Genomic DNA, 17,415 nt, shown 5'->3' with positions numbered 1-17,415 from the left:
ACACATGCAATATTTTTCCTGAACTAAAAGTGAATTTTTTTTTTTTTCCTGTTTGGCTTTACTCAACCTCTTATGTCTGTCCTCTCAGTAACCCCACTGGATCCAAAATGCCTCTTTTGCCCTTTGTTACTTTCTGACACAGAAGGAGCCCCTCCCCGTCTTTGTTCCACTTGACCTGAGCACCTTAGGGCAGCCCCTTTCCAAGAAAGCTTTTTCTAATTGGCTGGCGGCAACTTCTCTCATCACTGAGCCTCAGCCAGGCTAAGACTCGGGGGCCACTTGATGCAAGCCCTCCCCGCACAACCAAAAGGTCACCATTTCCCTGTGTTGTTACCGAGCAGTGCAGAGACTCAGCTGGGTGTGTGGAGTTGAACATACAGAGAAGAGGGGTGGGAGAGGGATCCCTATTGTTTATTTATTTTTATTATTAAAGTGTAGTTGATTTACTCCCTATAGTTTATTGAATACCTTATTAGTAGGTACTCAGTTATTATTACTGAGTCCTGTATATAGGACACTACTGAGTAAAAATGTTCAAGACACGTATGTTGTTTAATCTCCTTTACTCCTCATAGCTGCCATAGCTCCATTTTACAGATGAGGAGACTGAGGCTCAAAGATGTTACATGTGTTTCTTCCTTAATGCATTATTATTTAGTAAGGGATCACTTTCATCCATGCGTCACCGTTCTCTCTATTTGACTAAGTAAGAACAGCCAGTTGTCTTTTATGTGCAGAATTTAATGAGTACTAAGGGTGTGTGTTTTGTTGACCAAAGTGTGTATTTGTTTTTGCAATGAAAATCATTGGAAACTGTATTTATTATTTTATTCTAGCTGTTATTTTTACTTAGAAAAAAACAATGATTTAAGTGTTTTTTACGTGTACATTTAATCTCTGCCTTGCTTCAGTGAAGATTTAAGCAAGTTTCATGACTTGAATAAGGCCATATGATCCACATTGCACAACCCGGCACCATCCATGTCCCAAAGAACCCATGGGTACAGTCAGCTGCCAGCGTTAGGCAGAGGAGCCATTACCTGCCTTCGGCACATTGGGATTTTTCTTTACCTTAAAATTTGACTTCATTCATCACAAGCACAGATTAAATGTAAATTTCTGATTTAAAAAAAATGACATTGGCTCCCTAAATACTCTCCAGGTCATAGAATCCTAACTTAGACTTCGGTCTCTTTCTTCATTCTCTGCCAGAAAGACTAGGGCTAAGAAAGACGGAGCAGAAACACATCGTTTTCACAAACAGTAACATCATCAGTAAACAAATGTGGAGAAAATGTCCACACTCACAAATAATCAAAGTAATGCAAATTAAAACAACAATGAGGTCTAATTCTTCACCTCTTAAATTAGCAATACATTTTTAAAACGATGAGGCTAACACGCACGGTGAAACGGATAACACATCCATGGCTGGTGGTTGGTGTAAATTGGAAAGCAGTTTGGTAGAATGAATAAAAAGCCTTAAAAATGTTTATGTCTTTTGATCAAGCAGTTTCATTCCTAGGGATTTCTGTAAAAGAAATAATACAAAAGAAAGAAAGACTGCAGTGTTTATCACTGTGATGTTTAGATGTTTAGAAAGTTAAAAAAAAAATTAGGAACAATCTAAATGCCCAATAGTAGTAAGAATGGTTTATTAAATTATTGAGTATCTGCTCAGTGAAATATTATGCATCCATTAATTATCATTCTAATGACTATGGAGCACCGTGGAGATGCTTATAGTAGAAAAAAACAGAATGTAAAACCATGCACGAGCTATGATTGCAAGTAATTTTTAAATGTCTGCATGTGGACAGAGTGAATATTTGAAAATTAAAATAACCATGTAAGGTAGTAGGATGAAACATTCCCCCCCACACACACTATTGTGAATTATGATGTTATCTTTGTAATTTAATATGCATGATTTTGGTTTCTCTACTCCTTAAAAGTCAAAGGGCCAAGTTAGCCTTCCGTTTCCTTCATCTTTAGCAGGGGGATAGGCTCAGAATGTCCCAGAGGGAGTTCCCTGGCAGGCCTCTTAGCGATGGGGTTGGATGGAGCCCCTGTGCTCATGGCAGGGGTCATGACCCTGACACCAGCCCCCTGACCGGACTTCTCCCTGCAGGACATCACCGAGAATGGCTGTGTCCCCACCACAGAAGAGCAGCTGCCGAAGACGGCGCCGTCCCCACTGGTGGAGGCCAAGGACCCCAAGTTCCGAGAAGACCGGAGGCCAATCACAGTCCACTTTGGACAGGTAGGTACCCTGGCCCTTCCATCTGGGCTTTTTGTTATGTTTCAGCAGACGATATAGCACATGTAACAGCTTTTCATTTCGGCTCTCTCTGGCAAAACAAAACAACTCCATGGAGTTTTGCACGTCTCAAAGGTTCGCTTGGTGCAAACATGTTTCAAAAAGGTGAATTTTCAGAAATTTTGAGGAGACAGCATGGCTCTGGTCGTAAACCAGCTGAACTGTTGAATGAAGTCATTAAATGCAGCTGCTGCCTCCCCACTCCAAGGTACTCCGTTTAAGGTGCCTCTGTTAGCTAAGCATCTCATTAGAACACTTTAGCATCCCAGGCCCTTCTTTGCACCTTCAAATAAAAGGTAACAAGCAAAGTCTTAAAAAAAATCAATTAGGAGTTCTTTATTAATGTACTTCCTGAAAATCAATTCTGGGTGTCGTGCTTCTCAGAGTAAACACTCACGCTACGATTCTCATGATCCGATTCTGTAACCAACTGTTTTCGACCTGAGCGTTTAAAAATTGTCCAGTTGTTTGATTCTTTGCTCTTAAGTAAAACATATAGAAACTGAAAATTTTCTTATCCATTTCCTATCAGTGGTTATATTTTTGGTTGAAAAAGGTTGTATACCCTCCTCTACTCTTGAATTAACTCTCTTGATTAGCAAAAGTCATAATTTTTTTATTTGTGAGAAATGGCTCTGTTAGCAAGCTATGACTGTAACAAGAATTTGCAAGGTTATTCATTCTTAAATCACCTGATTCTTTAACCATTTATTAGATGATGAATTCCATCCCCATGATTTAAATAATCTTCACGGTTTTATCTTAAATATGATGCTATTTTATCACCTAAATGATCTAGAAGCATGCATTTAAAACGTTCCTGCTTTTAGCAGACATTTATCAAGTGCCTGCTACGTACCAGGCTTTGAGCTATTTAGAAATGAAGCGAACTAATGAAATTGTTGCTGTGGGTTATTATTGTGAGGGATGAGTTTGTTGAAACATTAGAATCTTCCTCTGTGATCGATATTTTTAGATAATACATTCATACGTCTTAAACTTGGGGACATCCATCCCCCTTTTCTGATTTTACACTTAAAAGGGATGTTATAAAAATTGAAATGTAGCCCAAGAAAGAAACGTCCACAGGGCAGTGCTCATCTGATTAATGATTATCTTCAAATTGCGTCAGTGTTTGCACCCCTGAGGAGCTGCCTCCTCCTGGGGCTCAGGCCCGGCTGGAGAAATCTGCGCCCCAGTTCCCTGGCTGTGTTTGCTGAAAGCACAGCCTCGGTCGTCGCCAGCATGGCATTCCAGAGCCAGCTTCCTGCTTTCCTTTGTCCTCATTCCTGCACACACTAACCTTCCCATGAAAAGAGCCCCTCTCTGGAGTTTGGAGCCCATTACAGAGAAAGAGGGGGCGGGGGGGGGAGGGATTTCATGGTGTTAAACATTCCGTTTTCGAAACACAAAAAAGGAGGCCCTATTTGAAATGGAGAAAGACCTTCTTTCCATTTCAGCGAGAAGTAGAGATGCTTTAATGTCATTCCCAGCTAAATGCAGAATAAGAGCGTGTGTGCGCACGGGTGGGGGATAAACAATTAAAAAAGCCACCCCAAACTCTGTTGAAATAAGAGCTGTCTGTGCCTTCACAGGTCTGTAAACTGGAGAGGATGAAAGTGGCTTTTTTTCCCCAGTTTGTCACTTCCCTCACGTGGCTGCCAGCATTATGCAAGTGTACAGGAAGGCAGGGTTTTTTTTAATGCATGCATGTGGATTAAGGTCAAGCCCCAAGTATCAACCATGCAGCGGGCTCTCCCTTACAGCTGCAGCCGCAGAGCCTACCCACAGCCGCGAGATGCCTTAATTGAGACGTGCTGTCAAAGTGACAAACACATTTGCATACAGTCTACACTCTATTTATTTTCTCTGGAAAGGTCTACAGTCTGCTGTTGGTTGAACATTCTTAATCAGTTTGCTGTAAGTGAACTGCCAGCCAGCTCACTTGTGCCGGCCGCTTCTTCATTAGGTGACAGATTAGCTGCAGGGGGGATGGGCCACAGAAACCGCAGACCTCTTTCTTTTAACTCTTTCCAGCTTTGCCCTGGTACTAGCTTGTCCTTCAGTCCTTCCCTGGGCGCCTGCTTTGATGGGCCATTGACCGGAACACGCAGCGTTTCTAGAGCACCTACTACCGGCAGACATGAGTTTTAGGGGCTAGGTATTCTCAAAGAAGTCCTTCGAGTTCCATTTCAGAATTTTTTGCCACTCTCTCCTCTGTACTCCATCTGTACCATTTTTTTTACTTGATATTTTTCTTTAAACAGACTCCAGCCTGACATTTATACCAACTTTACCCTCATCTTATGCAATGATTGTTGGTAAAACCATAGTTCGATGTACTGGTCCAGTGTTTTTCAAAGGTGTATCCAAAACAACTTTTTTAAGTGTCCATCCATGTATCACCTAAACTACTCATGTAGCCCCAGCAGTACATATTCTCCTCTTGGAAAACATGTGTCATCTCTGTCATAGTCCTTTGAGGAAGGGATCGTTAGCTGTATTTTGTGGACCCAGAGCCCGAGCTCAGGGACCTTCCCAGGGCCACACTGCCAGCACAGAAACCCAGGACAGTTCAACTTCAGAACCCATTTCAGGTCCGTCACCAAGCAGAGACATCAGCTTCTGTTTGAAATGTCTAGTAAAACTAATGTGTCCTGGAAAAATAATTTAAGCTAGCCAGACAGTGCACACTAACCTCAGAAAGACCCTTGCCTTGAGTCTGTGTTCCTGTGGATTTCATTCTCTAAGAGCAGTTAGCTTTCCACTGGGGGCAGAGACTGTTGAGATCTTTATTACATTAATCCCTCCACCTTGCAAAGCTAGTGCCCATGGAGCCAGCCAGGGGACGCCATGAAGACGTTTGGCAGGGTGGCAGGGAGCCCGGGGGAGGCCTTTTCAGACCCCCTGGGGGAGAAAAGGTGCTCTCTTGCCTCTACTGCACCAGAGCTTCCTCTTTCAAGGCTATGACCATTCCTCCCTTTAATTCTGCATCTATTCATCCATGTATTGAGACCTACCATGTGCTTAAAAAAAAAAAAAAGTACTTGTAGGGCGTTATAAGGGGGACAGAATAGCAAGTGGACAGCCCAACTCAGAGTGATGAGAACAGCGAGAGAGGTAAGCTCAGGGCACTCTGAGGGCCCCACAGGGGCAGCCTCTTCCCCTGCAGGACCACTGTCTGTAGACCTAAGCTGAACCCTATAATTGAAAGATATTTTGTCAACAAACTGAACTCACTAGCATTTCATTTGTTTTCTAAAGCAGACATACGTAACGCCCCTCAGACCTCATCATGAGCCATGTCAATAGTTCCAGACAAGGGCAAATAAAGGGATTTTTAGTTGGCCTCTACATCCTTATCGTGTCTGATTTCTTTAAAGAGTTCAAAAGTCTCTGACTTGAGGGACTTCCCTGGTGGTCCAGTGGTTAAGACTCTGCACTACCAGTGCAGGGGGCCCGGGTTTGATCCCTGGTAAGAGAACTAGATCCCACGTGTCACAACTAAAGATCCCACATGCTACAACTAAAAGATCCTGCATGCTGCAACTAAGACCCGGTGCAGCCAAATAAATAAATAAATAAATATTTTTAAAAAAAGTCTCTGACTTGAGAATACCTATTCCTACCTTGGAAAATGTTTAGGTTTAGGGAGGCTGTAAATAGCTTTTCTTTGTTATTTTTTTAAGCAGTGTTTTTGGTATTTTTAAAATTTTATGTATTTTTGGGTGCATTGGGTCTTCGTTGCTGCACGCGGGCTTTCTCTAGTTGCAGTGAGCGGGGCTACTCTTGGTTGCTAATGTGTTTGGGCTTCTCATCGCAGTGGCTTCTCTTGTTGTGGAGCACGGGCTCTAGGTGCACGGGCTTCAGTAGCTGCGGCGCTCTCGGGCTCTAGAGCGCAGGCTCAGTTGTTGTGGCTCACGGGCTTAGTTGCTCCGCCGCATGTGGGCTCTTCCCGGACCAGGGATCGAACCCGTGTCCCATGCATTGGCAGGCGGATTCTTAACCACCGCGCCACCAGGGAAGCCCCCTATAAATAACCTTTTTTATTCTCCCAAGTTCAGAATCAAATGAGAAATAAGGCCCAGGAGACAGTCAAATGAGGTAAAAATGCCAGCTTTTTTACCAATAGGCTAAAAGGAGAATACTGCTTTAGACCTGAGGCCAAATGGGCTTGCTGAAACCTCACCTCCAAATTGAAAAGACTGAGCTACTCGCCACAGGAGACGTGGACAATTGCAGGCAGCGCCCAGGGTGCCTGTGGACTGACTGATGGGCGGGGGCAGGGCCCCCGGGAGCACAGAGCCTGCTCAGTTCCTTCTCCCAAAGTCAGAGGGAAACACTCCTCCTCCCCTGGGCAGCCGAGAGCAAGAGGGCGCAGAGAGAAGCTAAGGGCTCCCCCACGCTTTTCTCTCCTGGGCAGGGAAGTGGACATTCTCTCTATTCTGTGGCTGGGGAAGGAGTGAGGAAGCCCTGCCCTCCCCAGCAGGGTCTGGGCGCCCCTCAGCCAGACGTCTTGGCTTGACCCTTCCCCATCTGAGAAATCAGAGGAGGCAGCACCCCCATGGAAACTGCTCTGCTCCCTGCGCTTAATAAGTGGACAGGCCAGGCGCTTTCACTTCTGTACTCGTTTAATCGAATCGACATTAGCTGGTAAGGAAGAAGGCCTCATATCCATTGTACGGCTGGGGAAACAGGCCCAGAAGACGTTTCCTTGATCTAGGAGCTAATTCATACTCCACCCCCAGCAGCACCCCTGCTTCTCTCGCCTGAGTGCAGCTCTCCCTCCCCGGCTTGAGGAACTGGCCTGGCAGTGGCACCCAGTGACGCTGGATTCCAGTCCTGCACACGTGCTGCCACCTGCTGTGGGCCTCGGCCAGGGGTTGGGCCTTCTCAGGAGGTAGGAGGACGGGGCAAACCCACTCCAAGGCCCCCTTCGTTGTGTCCCCCCCCCAGTTGATCCTACAAACAGAGTAATTGCCTGTCTTCCAATCTGCTAGATTCCAAAAAGTGTGCATTGAAAGGTGTCTATTTAGAGAGCAAAGCTCTCTAAACCTCTTTAACATAAAGTTTGAAAAGCCAGTTAAACCAAAGCTCAAACTAAGCGCTACCAGGCTTCCAGAGACCTGGGACGGAGTGGTTTGGATACACCCCCAGAAGCAGCTCTTGGAATACGGTTGCCTGCTTATCTGTGCATACGGAGAGTTGTGCTTTATAAGCGTGAGCTGGGTCACTTAGTGCCAGTCTCATGCTGCTTTGGAGAAGCTGCCCAGCCAGCGAATGCCTGCTCAGCACCCTCAGCTCTGAGCGCCCTGAGAAACCCCTTCTGTCCCAATGAGTCTGGAAGTCACACACGATCCTCTTCAACTCAGCCGTTGCCTCCCAAACACCTCAGACAGATGTTCACATGTTTCCAGACACCTCACACCACAGGCCTGCAGTCTGAATGTGCACTCGCGCCACGTTCACCCCCCTCCTCCATCTCCCACCACAGCGAGGTCCATCCACAAGCTCAGGTCCACTCCCCACGCCCCAGAGCCTCTCCCTTCTGCCCTCTGCCACCGCCCAGTCCCTCTCCTCTCCAGCGCCTCTGACAGCTTTGGTTCAGGCTGCGTCATCGCTCACCTGGACCGCTCCAGAGCTTCCTAACTGGCCTCCGGGCCTCCAGACTCCCCCGCACTGCATTCCCCACACAGCCTCACACACAAGTGGCCGTGCCACCTCCCTGCTCCCTGTCTCCCCTGAAGATTCCACCTTCACCCTTGGCAGAGCCCGCGAGGCCCGGGGTGATCTGCCTGTCCGCCCTCAGAGCATGTCCCTTTGGTAAATCTTCCCGACTGATTTGGTCGCTCCTGTGTTTGTGCTGCCCCAGAACTTGGCACATGCAGTGCATCTCACGCAGCCTTGTAACTATACCTTTAGGCCCATGAGAATGTGAGCCTGGAACATCCACCATAGGGCTTGGCACTGACCTGGCAGTCAGTAGATGTCTTGGGGTTTCATTATTGATGTGGATTTTCAAATTGCTTAATAATTAATTGATTATTGTTTAAGTACTTGTTGTGTGTCCAGGTTACTTGGTTTTATTTCCGTTGCTATGCTTGTAATTCCATTCATTTGAAAAAGGAAAATGAATATTCCATTAGTGGTCAAAAACTACTTCCAAATCACTTTCCATAAATAAGGTTTCTGTTTCCGAGTAGAAACAGATTTGTATTATAGGAATTTAGATCCTGTCTCATTCTGTGTTTTTATGAGCTCCTAAGGTCTAGTCCTAAATGCCCCAGGAACGGAGGGGAGGGGAGAGAGACGAGCACTGGGACACCCCCAGACTTCCAGGATGGGTCGACCTGGAAAGGAAGAAAGCTGGGAAGAGAGCAGGCAAGGGAAGGAAAGGCCCGGTGTCCCCTGAATTCTATCAAAAAAGCAAAGATTTTATCTGTAAAAGAGACTGAGCTGTATAACCAAATGCAAGGTATGAACTTGGATTTTTTTTTTTTAAAAGCTTCCAAGATATTCTTGGGAAAGTTGGAAGATCTGAAGATGGGCTGGGGTGTTAGGTGATATGTTAGAGCTATTGTTGATGTATGTCATGGTTTTTAGGGGCTTATCTTTATGCCTCAGGGGTACACACTGCAGTATTTAGGTGATGTCTGAAACTTGCTTTCAAATGGTATGGCCAAAAAATTACACACATGCACATGCACAGGCACGCACATCTGTAACAGCCATTCACAGAGAGAGAAAGCAAATACAGCCCCCATCCCCCCAAGTATGGAGCTGCTGAAAGGCAGAGGCTGATCAGCTGAAGAGGGTAAAGCACAGCTTTTAGCATCAGGCAGCTGTGGACTTAAATTCAGTTCTGGCACTAACAAGCTGGTAACCTTCACTACGTAACTTAACCTTAGTGAAATCAGTTTTCTCAGCTTTAGGGTGGGGATAATAATACTCACGTCATAGGTCTTTATAAGGATTGAGTGAGGTACTGTCTGTCTGGATCAGCGCTACACATGGGCGCTCGGTAAACATCAGTCTCTTTCTCCAGTGGAGCAAAAGCAGAGCCAGATGTCAGTCACCCACTGACACGGCCTCCCAGTCAGCCTGTCTTCCCAGCGCCCATCACACCGCGGCTCTCAGAACACACACCCCTCAGTGGCAGCCCCCCTGCACGTGCACACGTGTAACTGACCCTCGTGCCTACAGCTCTTGTGGGAAAGTCAACAGCTAAACCGAGGAGGGCTGGCATCGTGGGGCAGGGGGAGAGGCACTGGGGGTATGGCAGGGAGACGGCGCCCAAGTCTGACTCACACACCTGAGGGGAAGGGGCCAGGGGGCAGGTGGGGGCACCGGGCGTGAGTGAGCAGGTGAGTGTCGTGGTCTGCCATCCGAAGTCGTTTTCTTGGCCTAACTTATCAGCTGTGCCTTCACAGGCCACAAGGCAGAGCTCCCTGCACGATGCCCTGTGGTTTTCAAATCGTATTTCCCCCTTTTCCATTGCCCCTATTTCCACTCTTTCAACCAGATTTTTGCGTGAGAAAGCGAGCACGACTGGGGTGGCCTCCCGCTCCATTCCCTCCAGCTCCCGCGTGCGCCTACAGGGTGACCAGCAGGCAGCTCTGCCTTCAGTGCAGGCTGGTGGCTGTGCAGAGTTGTTCTGACTCACGCCCTGCCGTTACCGAAGCAGTGTGGTCCCTCACTGGTAGTGGGTTTGTCAGATCTTCTGGCGAGGGTGGCTGGCTGGTCCTGTCTTTCCAGGTGGCCTCACTTTCTCATAGCCCAGGTAGCCCAGAGACAGCTTTCTGATGCCAGGTTAACAAGGCCAGGCTTTGCTCCGCAGAGCAGACATGTTCGATTTCAAGAGGAAAAACTTGCCAGTGAAAAACAGAGAAATCAGATTCTGGAAGTTATAAGGATTGGGTTGAAAAATCTAGGCGATTTCTGATTAAGCGTGTGTTGTTGCCTTCTCAGCTAGGATGCCACAGGTAGCTCAGGGGCTCCTGATGCGCCGTGGAAGGGCTGAGGAATGTCAGCGGCCAAATGAAAATCCAGGTTCAAAGTAGCAATTTGCTTTCTAAGCTCCACCACCTGACCTCCATTCAGCACAAGTTAAGGAGGACTGCAAAGGGCCAAGGACCATAGTCCAGCCCCCTCCTGCTAGGTCTTGGGCACCTCCACAGCAGTTTGAACACGTCTTATGGTCGAAGAGCAGTGAGGGAGGGGAGGGGGGCCATGAGGCTGAATTGCTCACCACATGCCAGGCACCGTGCTGAGACCTGGAAAAGGGGGTCTGTGTTCCAACTCCAGTTCCCACGAGTGAGTCCACTGAGTCCTTTTAACCAGCCTACTGGGTCTCAGGTATCATCTCCTCTTGCAGAGGAGACAGGCTGAGAGAGATTGGGGGCTTAGCCAAGGTTTACAGCTGAGGAGCAACAGTCAGGATTCAAAGCCATGTTGTCTATTACTAGACCTCAGGTTCACGCTCCAGCTCTGTGCTAAGAACATGGCAGTTTCCTGCTGAGTTTGTAGTGATGGGGCCAGTGCAGCAGCCTTGGCAGGTGGCCCAGGATCCCAGGATGTTGGACCACAGGTAAGGCCTTGTTTCTGGTTTCCTTCCAAATCCCAGGCCTTCCTTAATATTTCTGGGCCTCGGTTGGCACCAAGACAAGAAAGTTAGTATTCTGCACCCAGCGTAGACTCTGCACACCAAACCCATCACTAGACACCAGAGGCACGCTGGGTGCTCTCTTCGTATGTGTGAGGGATTAGAATGCAGGATAGAAACTGGGCATGTGTAGGAGTTAGTATTGGGGGTGTCAGGGGCCAGCCCAGCCCCCAGAGACCGGGGCAGGGCTTATACTAGGAATCTCCATCAATTAGGTTACTTTGGATTGCAAGAGACAAAAAAAAAAAAATTGTTCACTCATACCAGCTTCAAGTATGACTTGATCCAGGCATTAAATCATGTCAATCAGACCCAGTTTTTTGCTGCATTCTCCCGGCTTGGCCTCCTCTGCTGGTACCATTCTCAGGGAGGCTTTCCCTGGCTGCAGCAGCTCCAGACTGTATCCTTCCAGGGGTGAGACCAGCAGGAGGGTGTCACTTCCTAGTGACTGCCACACGAGGCATGGGTTCACTCATTGAACCAACTTTGATCATATTGCCTGTCTTAGAACCCATCATTGTGGCCAAGGGTTTTCTGTTGGCCACGAGTAAGGCTCTACCTGAAACACATACCTAAGAAGCACAGGAGGGGTAGTTCCTGGAAGGGAAATAAGGGGGCTATTATCAAAAGAAGGGAAAACAGATAAATGTGCACAGAAGCCAAACAGGAGACATTGTCCCAGGCCCTTGTTCTCTTGTCTGATGGCAGAGAAAGGTTCACACCCAGAGTGGTGGGGGTCTTGAAATCAAGAGTATACATGGTGGAGGGCCAAGGTCAGAGGTCACCCAGGGCACCAGATAGAGAGGGGACAGGTGAGTGCATGGCAGGGAGGTACGAATCAGGGCTTGCAGGTTACAGAGATGGGCACAGTTGCCTGTGACAGCTTCTGGGGAGTGGAGTGTGCCAAGTCAGCCGCAACCCAGGGCCCAGAGGTGGAGAAAGAGCCAAGAACCTAGGTCACTTGTTCAGCAGATAATCACGGATACCTGTTCTGTGCCACATCTGTGAAAACAGGGTGACGATCGCAAGGCCCCTGCCTTCAGGGAGACCGCGGTGTCACAGTGAGTGGTTCAACTTTATCCTGGTGGACAGAATCCATCTGGTGGTTTTGAAAGGCACAGACCCGTGCTGTATGATCATGCCACAGAGCATCTCAAAGTCCCTTTTCGTTTGTTTTAAACTCCAACCAGTTGGTCCTCGGGGTGATTCCCCACCGGCATGCTCAGGAGGTGCCCGTCACCTCATCACTGCTGACTTGCTGGAGATCACTGCAGAGTAGATGCAATGTTTAATTATTGCCCTTGCTGTCCATCAGCTTCAAGGACTAGGTAGAGAGCCCATTGTCCTCGTTTAGGTGGGAGCAGCCTGTCCAGGCTGTGTCTCAGATACCTGATGATGGTTCTGAACCTGAGCGACCAAACAGAGCTGCTGTTCTAGCCTGTTCTAGGAGGGGGTGGCAACTGACTTCAGGTGGAATTCCGGGCACCTTGCCCCATGGCTTTCTCTGGCTGGTTGCAGTAGAGAATTCTTGCCTTCTAAATCGCTCCTTTGGCCCAAGGTAGAGTCTCCAGAAAGGTCCAAGTAAAATACACCAAGGCATGGAAATGGGGCTGGCTGGCGGGAGCCTGGTGGATGGATGAAGCGTCGAGTCCAGAAGGGCAGGAGTTCTGAACTGGACTTTGCACCAAGGGAGCTGTCTTTGGTCCTCCTTCCCTTGGACAGAGCTCCTCCCCAGCTCTGGCCTGTCCCCTCTGACTCTCCACTCAGTGGGGAGCTCGGCTACCCCTGTGGTTTCCAGCACCACCTTTGCTCTGGCAGCTCCAGTGTCCGCTTTTCATCCAGCCCTGCCTCACGAGCTCCACTTGCTGCAATGTCTTAGTCTGTCCCTGGCCTTCCCCAGACTTGCCCCACCCCAGCTGCCCTTGGATGTCAGCCGCACCGCACCCGTACATCCCTCAAATTCCTCGAGTCACCCGTCGCTCTCCTCCACTGGTCTGTGAGGCACAAGGGGCATCAGAAAACATCGGCAAGTAGTGAGATGGGAGGGCCCATCAGCCCTCCACAATGTGGGTCCCTCTCCAGGATTCTCTCCCCGGGGCACAGACTTGCTGGATGAAAAGGAGAATTTACCCAGCCACCAGGGCCCCCTCCCAGCCTCCTGCCCACGGCTGGGCCTGCTGGGCTGGAGGTACCTGCAGTCCTTGACATCTGGCCAGTTCCTTCTCACCCTGTGAGACTCTGCTAAGTGTCCCCACCCCAGGCAGAGTCCCTTCCTCTCCTCTAGTGCCCAGCACAATTCCGTGTTCACTCCTTCACCAGCTCCTCATGGGCGTCTGCACCAGGCCAGGCCTCGTGCTGGGCGCTGGGGGAACCCAGAGATGAATGGGCACCTACTGTCTCCAGTGCCAGGAATGGCCTTCCTCTTCTGCTCCAGCTGACAAAACGCCATCAACCTTTCAGGGCCCGCTCAAGCGCCTCTCGCCCCACGAGCCCTCCCCGACTCCTCCAAGCAGAGCCATCCGTCCCCGCCCTGGGCCAGCACCGTCCCCCGCCTGACGCACTGTCCCCAGACAGGGAGAGTGTCGGCCTCATCTCCGTGACCTTAGCACCCTTGCAGGGCCTGGTGCAGATGAGTTGCCCAGTGAGTCTGGGGAGTGACTGAGTGGTGAGCGGTGAATACACGGAAGGCCGTGGGTCGTGGGGGGTGAGGGCAGCTCTGTGCACTCCCCATGCGCTTGAGCCACCAGTCAGTTCAGGGCCGGAGAAATCAAAAAAGGGAGGTGGCTCTTGGTCTGCAGGCCTGAGTTCACTTGAGGACCCCTGCGTGCGGTGCCATGTGTGCGTGACAGGCCTCCTGCGTCCCCCAAGCCTGTCTACGTTCAGCAGTGTGACAGCAGGGTCTCTTTGCCAGAGGACTGACCAGAGCCTAAAAACAGCATTTCTTTTAAGGTCTGTGCTGGAGCAGCTCGGAATGCAGCTCCCCGCCAGGGAGAGATTGAGCCCAGCGGGACAAGAGCAGGAAATCTGATCCAGCGAGACCAGAGGAGGCATTTTCTCAGATTAGAATTCTATGTGCCAAAGGTGGAGAGTTTATCCCAGTAGGGAAGGGGAAATAAAACATAAAATATTGAAAATAAATTCTATCCCACAAGCACAATCCTCCGGGAGAATCAACTCAGTGTCGCTGCCGGTGTGGGGAGTCCCCGCCCTGTGGCCACGGGAGCGCCGTGCCCGGAGCTGCCTGTCACATTGTCCCCCATCAATCCCTGAGCCCTGCTGTGGACGAGGTAAATAATTAACCTGGCCATGCCTGGGGGAAGGGGTGTCAAGGACTACCTGAGAAGTGGCAGGCTGAGGAGGCGTCGGATGGGTCATCCGGGTCAGTTTTCATTCTCATGCAAACCCCTCCACAAGTATCATCTCACTGCATCTTCTCAACAACCCTGTGAGACTGATACGGTTATTATTTTCCCGAGAAAGCTGATGCTCAGAGAAGTTAAGCAACTTGCCCAGGGTCACACAGTAAGTGGCAGAGCAAGATTTCCAAACCAGGTCTACCTGATGCTGGACCCCAGGCCCTCCCCTCACTGTACCCCTCCATCGAACCTTCTGCCTCAGTTCCTTCTGGTTCCTGGGGTATCTGGTTGTGGCTGCCAGTGGTTTGGGGCAGGCTTAGACTCCAGCAGTACGGCTTAGGGTGGCTAGGGAGGTCAAGGTCACTGTTCTGCTTCTCCCCCACTCCTGGCTAAGGTTGACGGCTACTTCCTGGATTTGAGACTTTGCTTCCTCCCCAGAGTAAACCTAACAGAGCCCTGGATTCCTTAACACAGGGGTAAGACCAGCAGTGGTGCTGCCCTTCTGAGCGCCTGCTGGGCTCTGTGCAGGATGCTCAGCAGGTGTTTGCATTTTCTCACGTTATCTTCCCCAGACTGATGCAGGAGGGACCACGAGTGCCCCACTTTTCACTAGGGTCCAGCCCTAATCCCCTGGCTGGTAGGATGGATTCAGATTCAAAACCCTGGCTTCTTCCATCATACCGCCCATCTCAGCTGACCTGGGACAGCTTGGTGGTGACGGCAGCTCCCTGGCAGCAAAGGCTGCTTGCCAGCCTCCTGCACACTGGATCTGAGATGGCACTGACCGTCTCCCTAATTTAGGTCACTGTTTTTGCCAGCTTAGTTTTATTGTCAGTCTGCTTAGTTCCACGTCTTCTAGAATATTGAATCACATTTAGTTTATACTGCAAAGAATTTTAAAATGTAATAAAAGTACTAAAAGAGAATGTATAAAAGGGACTTCTCCCAAGGGATCGCTGATTATATCCCACTTAACATGCAAAATGTGATGGGCGATTAACATTGCCTGGCAGCAGTCTAAACTGAATTTCTGAGATGTTACTGCCCATAACCATGGTATGGTCCATGGTTACAGCTACCTCTCAGCCCTCCTTGGGAAGCCCTACTCCCTGACGCCTTCTAGATGGATCCCTGTTTGCACTTTCTGGAGAGGTTGATAGAGAATGTTTCCAGAGGGGCAGTAGATTGAGCCTTGGCAAGATGGCGCCGCGGGAGGCCAGGTGGAGTGAAGCGATCAGCAGAGATGGTGGCTCTCCAGGCGTGCTGACCAGGGGATGGTTCTCTCCACAGAGACAGGGTGGGACAGAGGGCCACTTTCACCCCAGAGCTATCTACCAAACACTTTCCATTGCCCAAACCACGATGACCAGCTAAGAATTCTTCCCCTGCTTTTTGTGATTAAAAATCCTGATGCCTTGGAGTATTTTGCCAGGCAGAACTCTGAGTCACTTTTTTATGCCTTCATTAATTCTTCCTTCACTTATCCAACACGTCGAGCTCCAAGCCCTGTCCAAGTCCCCAGGGTCGCGAAGGAATGAGATGTGTGTCCTGCCTTCATGGCACTCTTTGTCTGGGAGACACAGTGAACAAACCATGCAGAAAGAGAAATGCTGGTAGAGGCAGCTGGTGAGGTAGGCGGAGGTAGACAGGGGCCAGGCCCTGGGGGAGCTTGAATCATACCTTGTGGGTGTCAGGAGCCAGTGAGGGATTATATTCAAGAGAATGGCATCTGGGAACATTGACTCTGGGCCACTGCTAGAAGGGGTGGAAGCAGGTAAGGCCAGGAGACCACTAACAATGCTGCCAGCATTCAGACGAGAGCTCGTGGGATGTGAGGATGAGGGAACGATGGGAGAGAGGTCCAGGGGACCAAAGGGACAGGACGCCGTGGTCCGCTGGATGCCTTCCGTGGGAACTGTTGAGGTTCACCTTGGAATGGCACAGGGCTGGATGCAGGCTGAATTTCTCTTCCTCTAACCAGCATGCTCTAATGAGATCTGAGGCACAGCCCATGATGAAAGGAGTGTCTGTTGGGATATACGGGGTCAATGCGGAAAGGCTCTGCAGAAGGACAAAATGGCCAGCTGAGAGGAACAGGGTACCTCCACCCTCACTGTCCTGCTTTTGCCCTGGGGCTGTCTACCATCCTCCTTCCTTTCCCCCCTTGCTCTGGGACCTGTAACCAGGGTACCCATGGCTTACTCTACCCCATGCCCCATCCCAGGGTAGGAAAGGTTAGGGCTCCTTCTCGCTGGGTTGTCAGCTCTTCAGCGTCCCAGGGCATTTCTGCCAAGGATGATGTACAGTATTATGCTAAACCAGCTTTACGGACAGCCCCTTAAAATGCAAGCCTCTGTCTGTGATGGATGGAGAACATCCCGTTGTTTAGCCAACCACTTACGGTTTGTTGCAAACCCGCAAGAACCACACATGGGCACCTTGTGAGGCCCGTTATGCCAAGGACCCCATAAATAAATAGCAGAGTATGTCTTGGTGCGTCAGGGCTGGAGTACGGAAATAAGGGCACCGCATAAATAATACACGTTCACAAGGTAAATACACAGCACGTTAGCGTGTGCAGCCGTAACCAAGCCACCCCACGTCACAACCACGATAAGCTCCAGGGTCTACACGAGACTGGCTTCCATCCGTCAGTGTGCGTGCGGGTTCAGGATGACCGCCGAAGGGAGGGGTCCTCCTGCACACTGACCCTGAGGCCTTGGGATCGAGGCGAGTGGTGAGATCGCAGGTGGGCACCCTGACCCAGAGCTCTGCTGCCAAGGTGTGAAACCCACCACGGCCATGTGTTCCTGCAGATGTCTGAAGGTCTGCCGCCAAGCAGCGGGCTGATTAGCACCAAGGTGCAGGATGCGATGGGTTGCACCTACAGGAAGAGGGCCGGCTGGGGGAAACGGATGCAGATTCTCTCAGACTTAGGAGGGAGCCAGTGGATCGACTTTCCAAGTTTAAACGACTCTCACCAGAGCCCTGTAACTTGCAGCCTTTCACCCTGAAGGTTGGGCTGGGTTTTCAGAAAGTCAGTTTCCCGTCTCCGCCACCCCTTTTTCAGCCCTGAA

General features: G+C 49.7%; 1 protein-coding gene across 6 annotated transcripts in view; it reads left to right on the top strand.

The window, feature by feature from the left end:
* DENND1A (DENN domain containing 1A) overlaps positions 1 to 17,415 on the top strand; it is a 494,445-nt gene that overhangs the window by 440,369 nt on the left and 36,661 nt on the right. For all 6 annotated transcript variants that reach the window (XM_079927842.1, XM_079927841.1, XM_079927840.1 and 3 more), the window contains one exon: positions 2,132 to 2,263. In XM_079927842.1, the coding sequence (XP_079783968.1) occupies positions 2,132 to 2,263 (132 nt within the window). The remainder of the gene's footprint in view (positions 1 to 2,131; positions 2,264 to 17,415) is intronic.

This window comes from Stenella coeruleoalba (genome assembly GCF_951394435.1).
Source record: "Stenella coeruleoalba genome assembly, chromosome: 7".
In the NCBI taxonomy this organism is placed as follows: Eukaryota; Metazoa; Chordata; class Mammalia; order Artiodactyla; family Delphinidae; genus Stenella; species Stenella coeruleoalba.
Note: the sequence above shows the minus strand (reverse complement) of the source record. Positions and strands in the feature narration are given on the sequence as shown.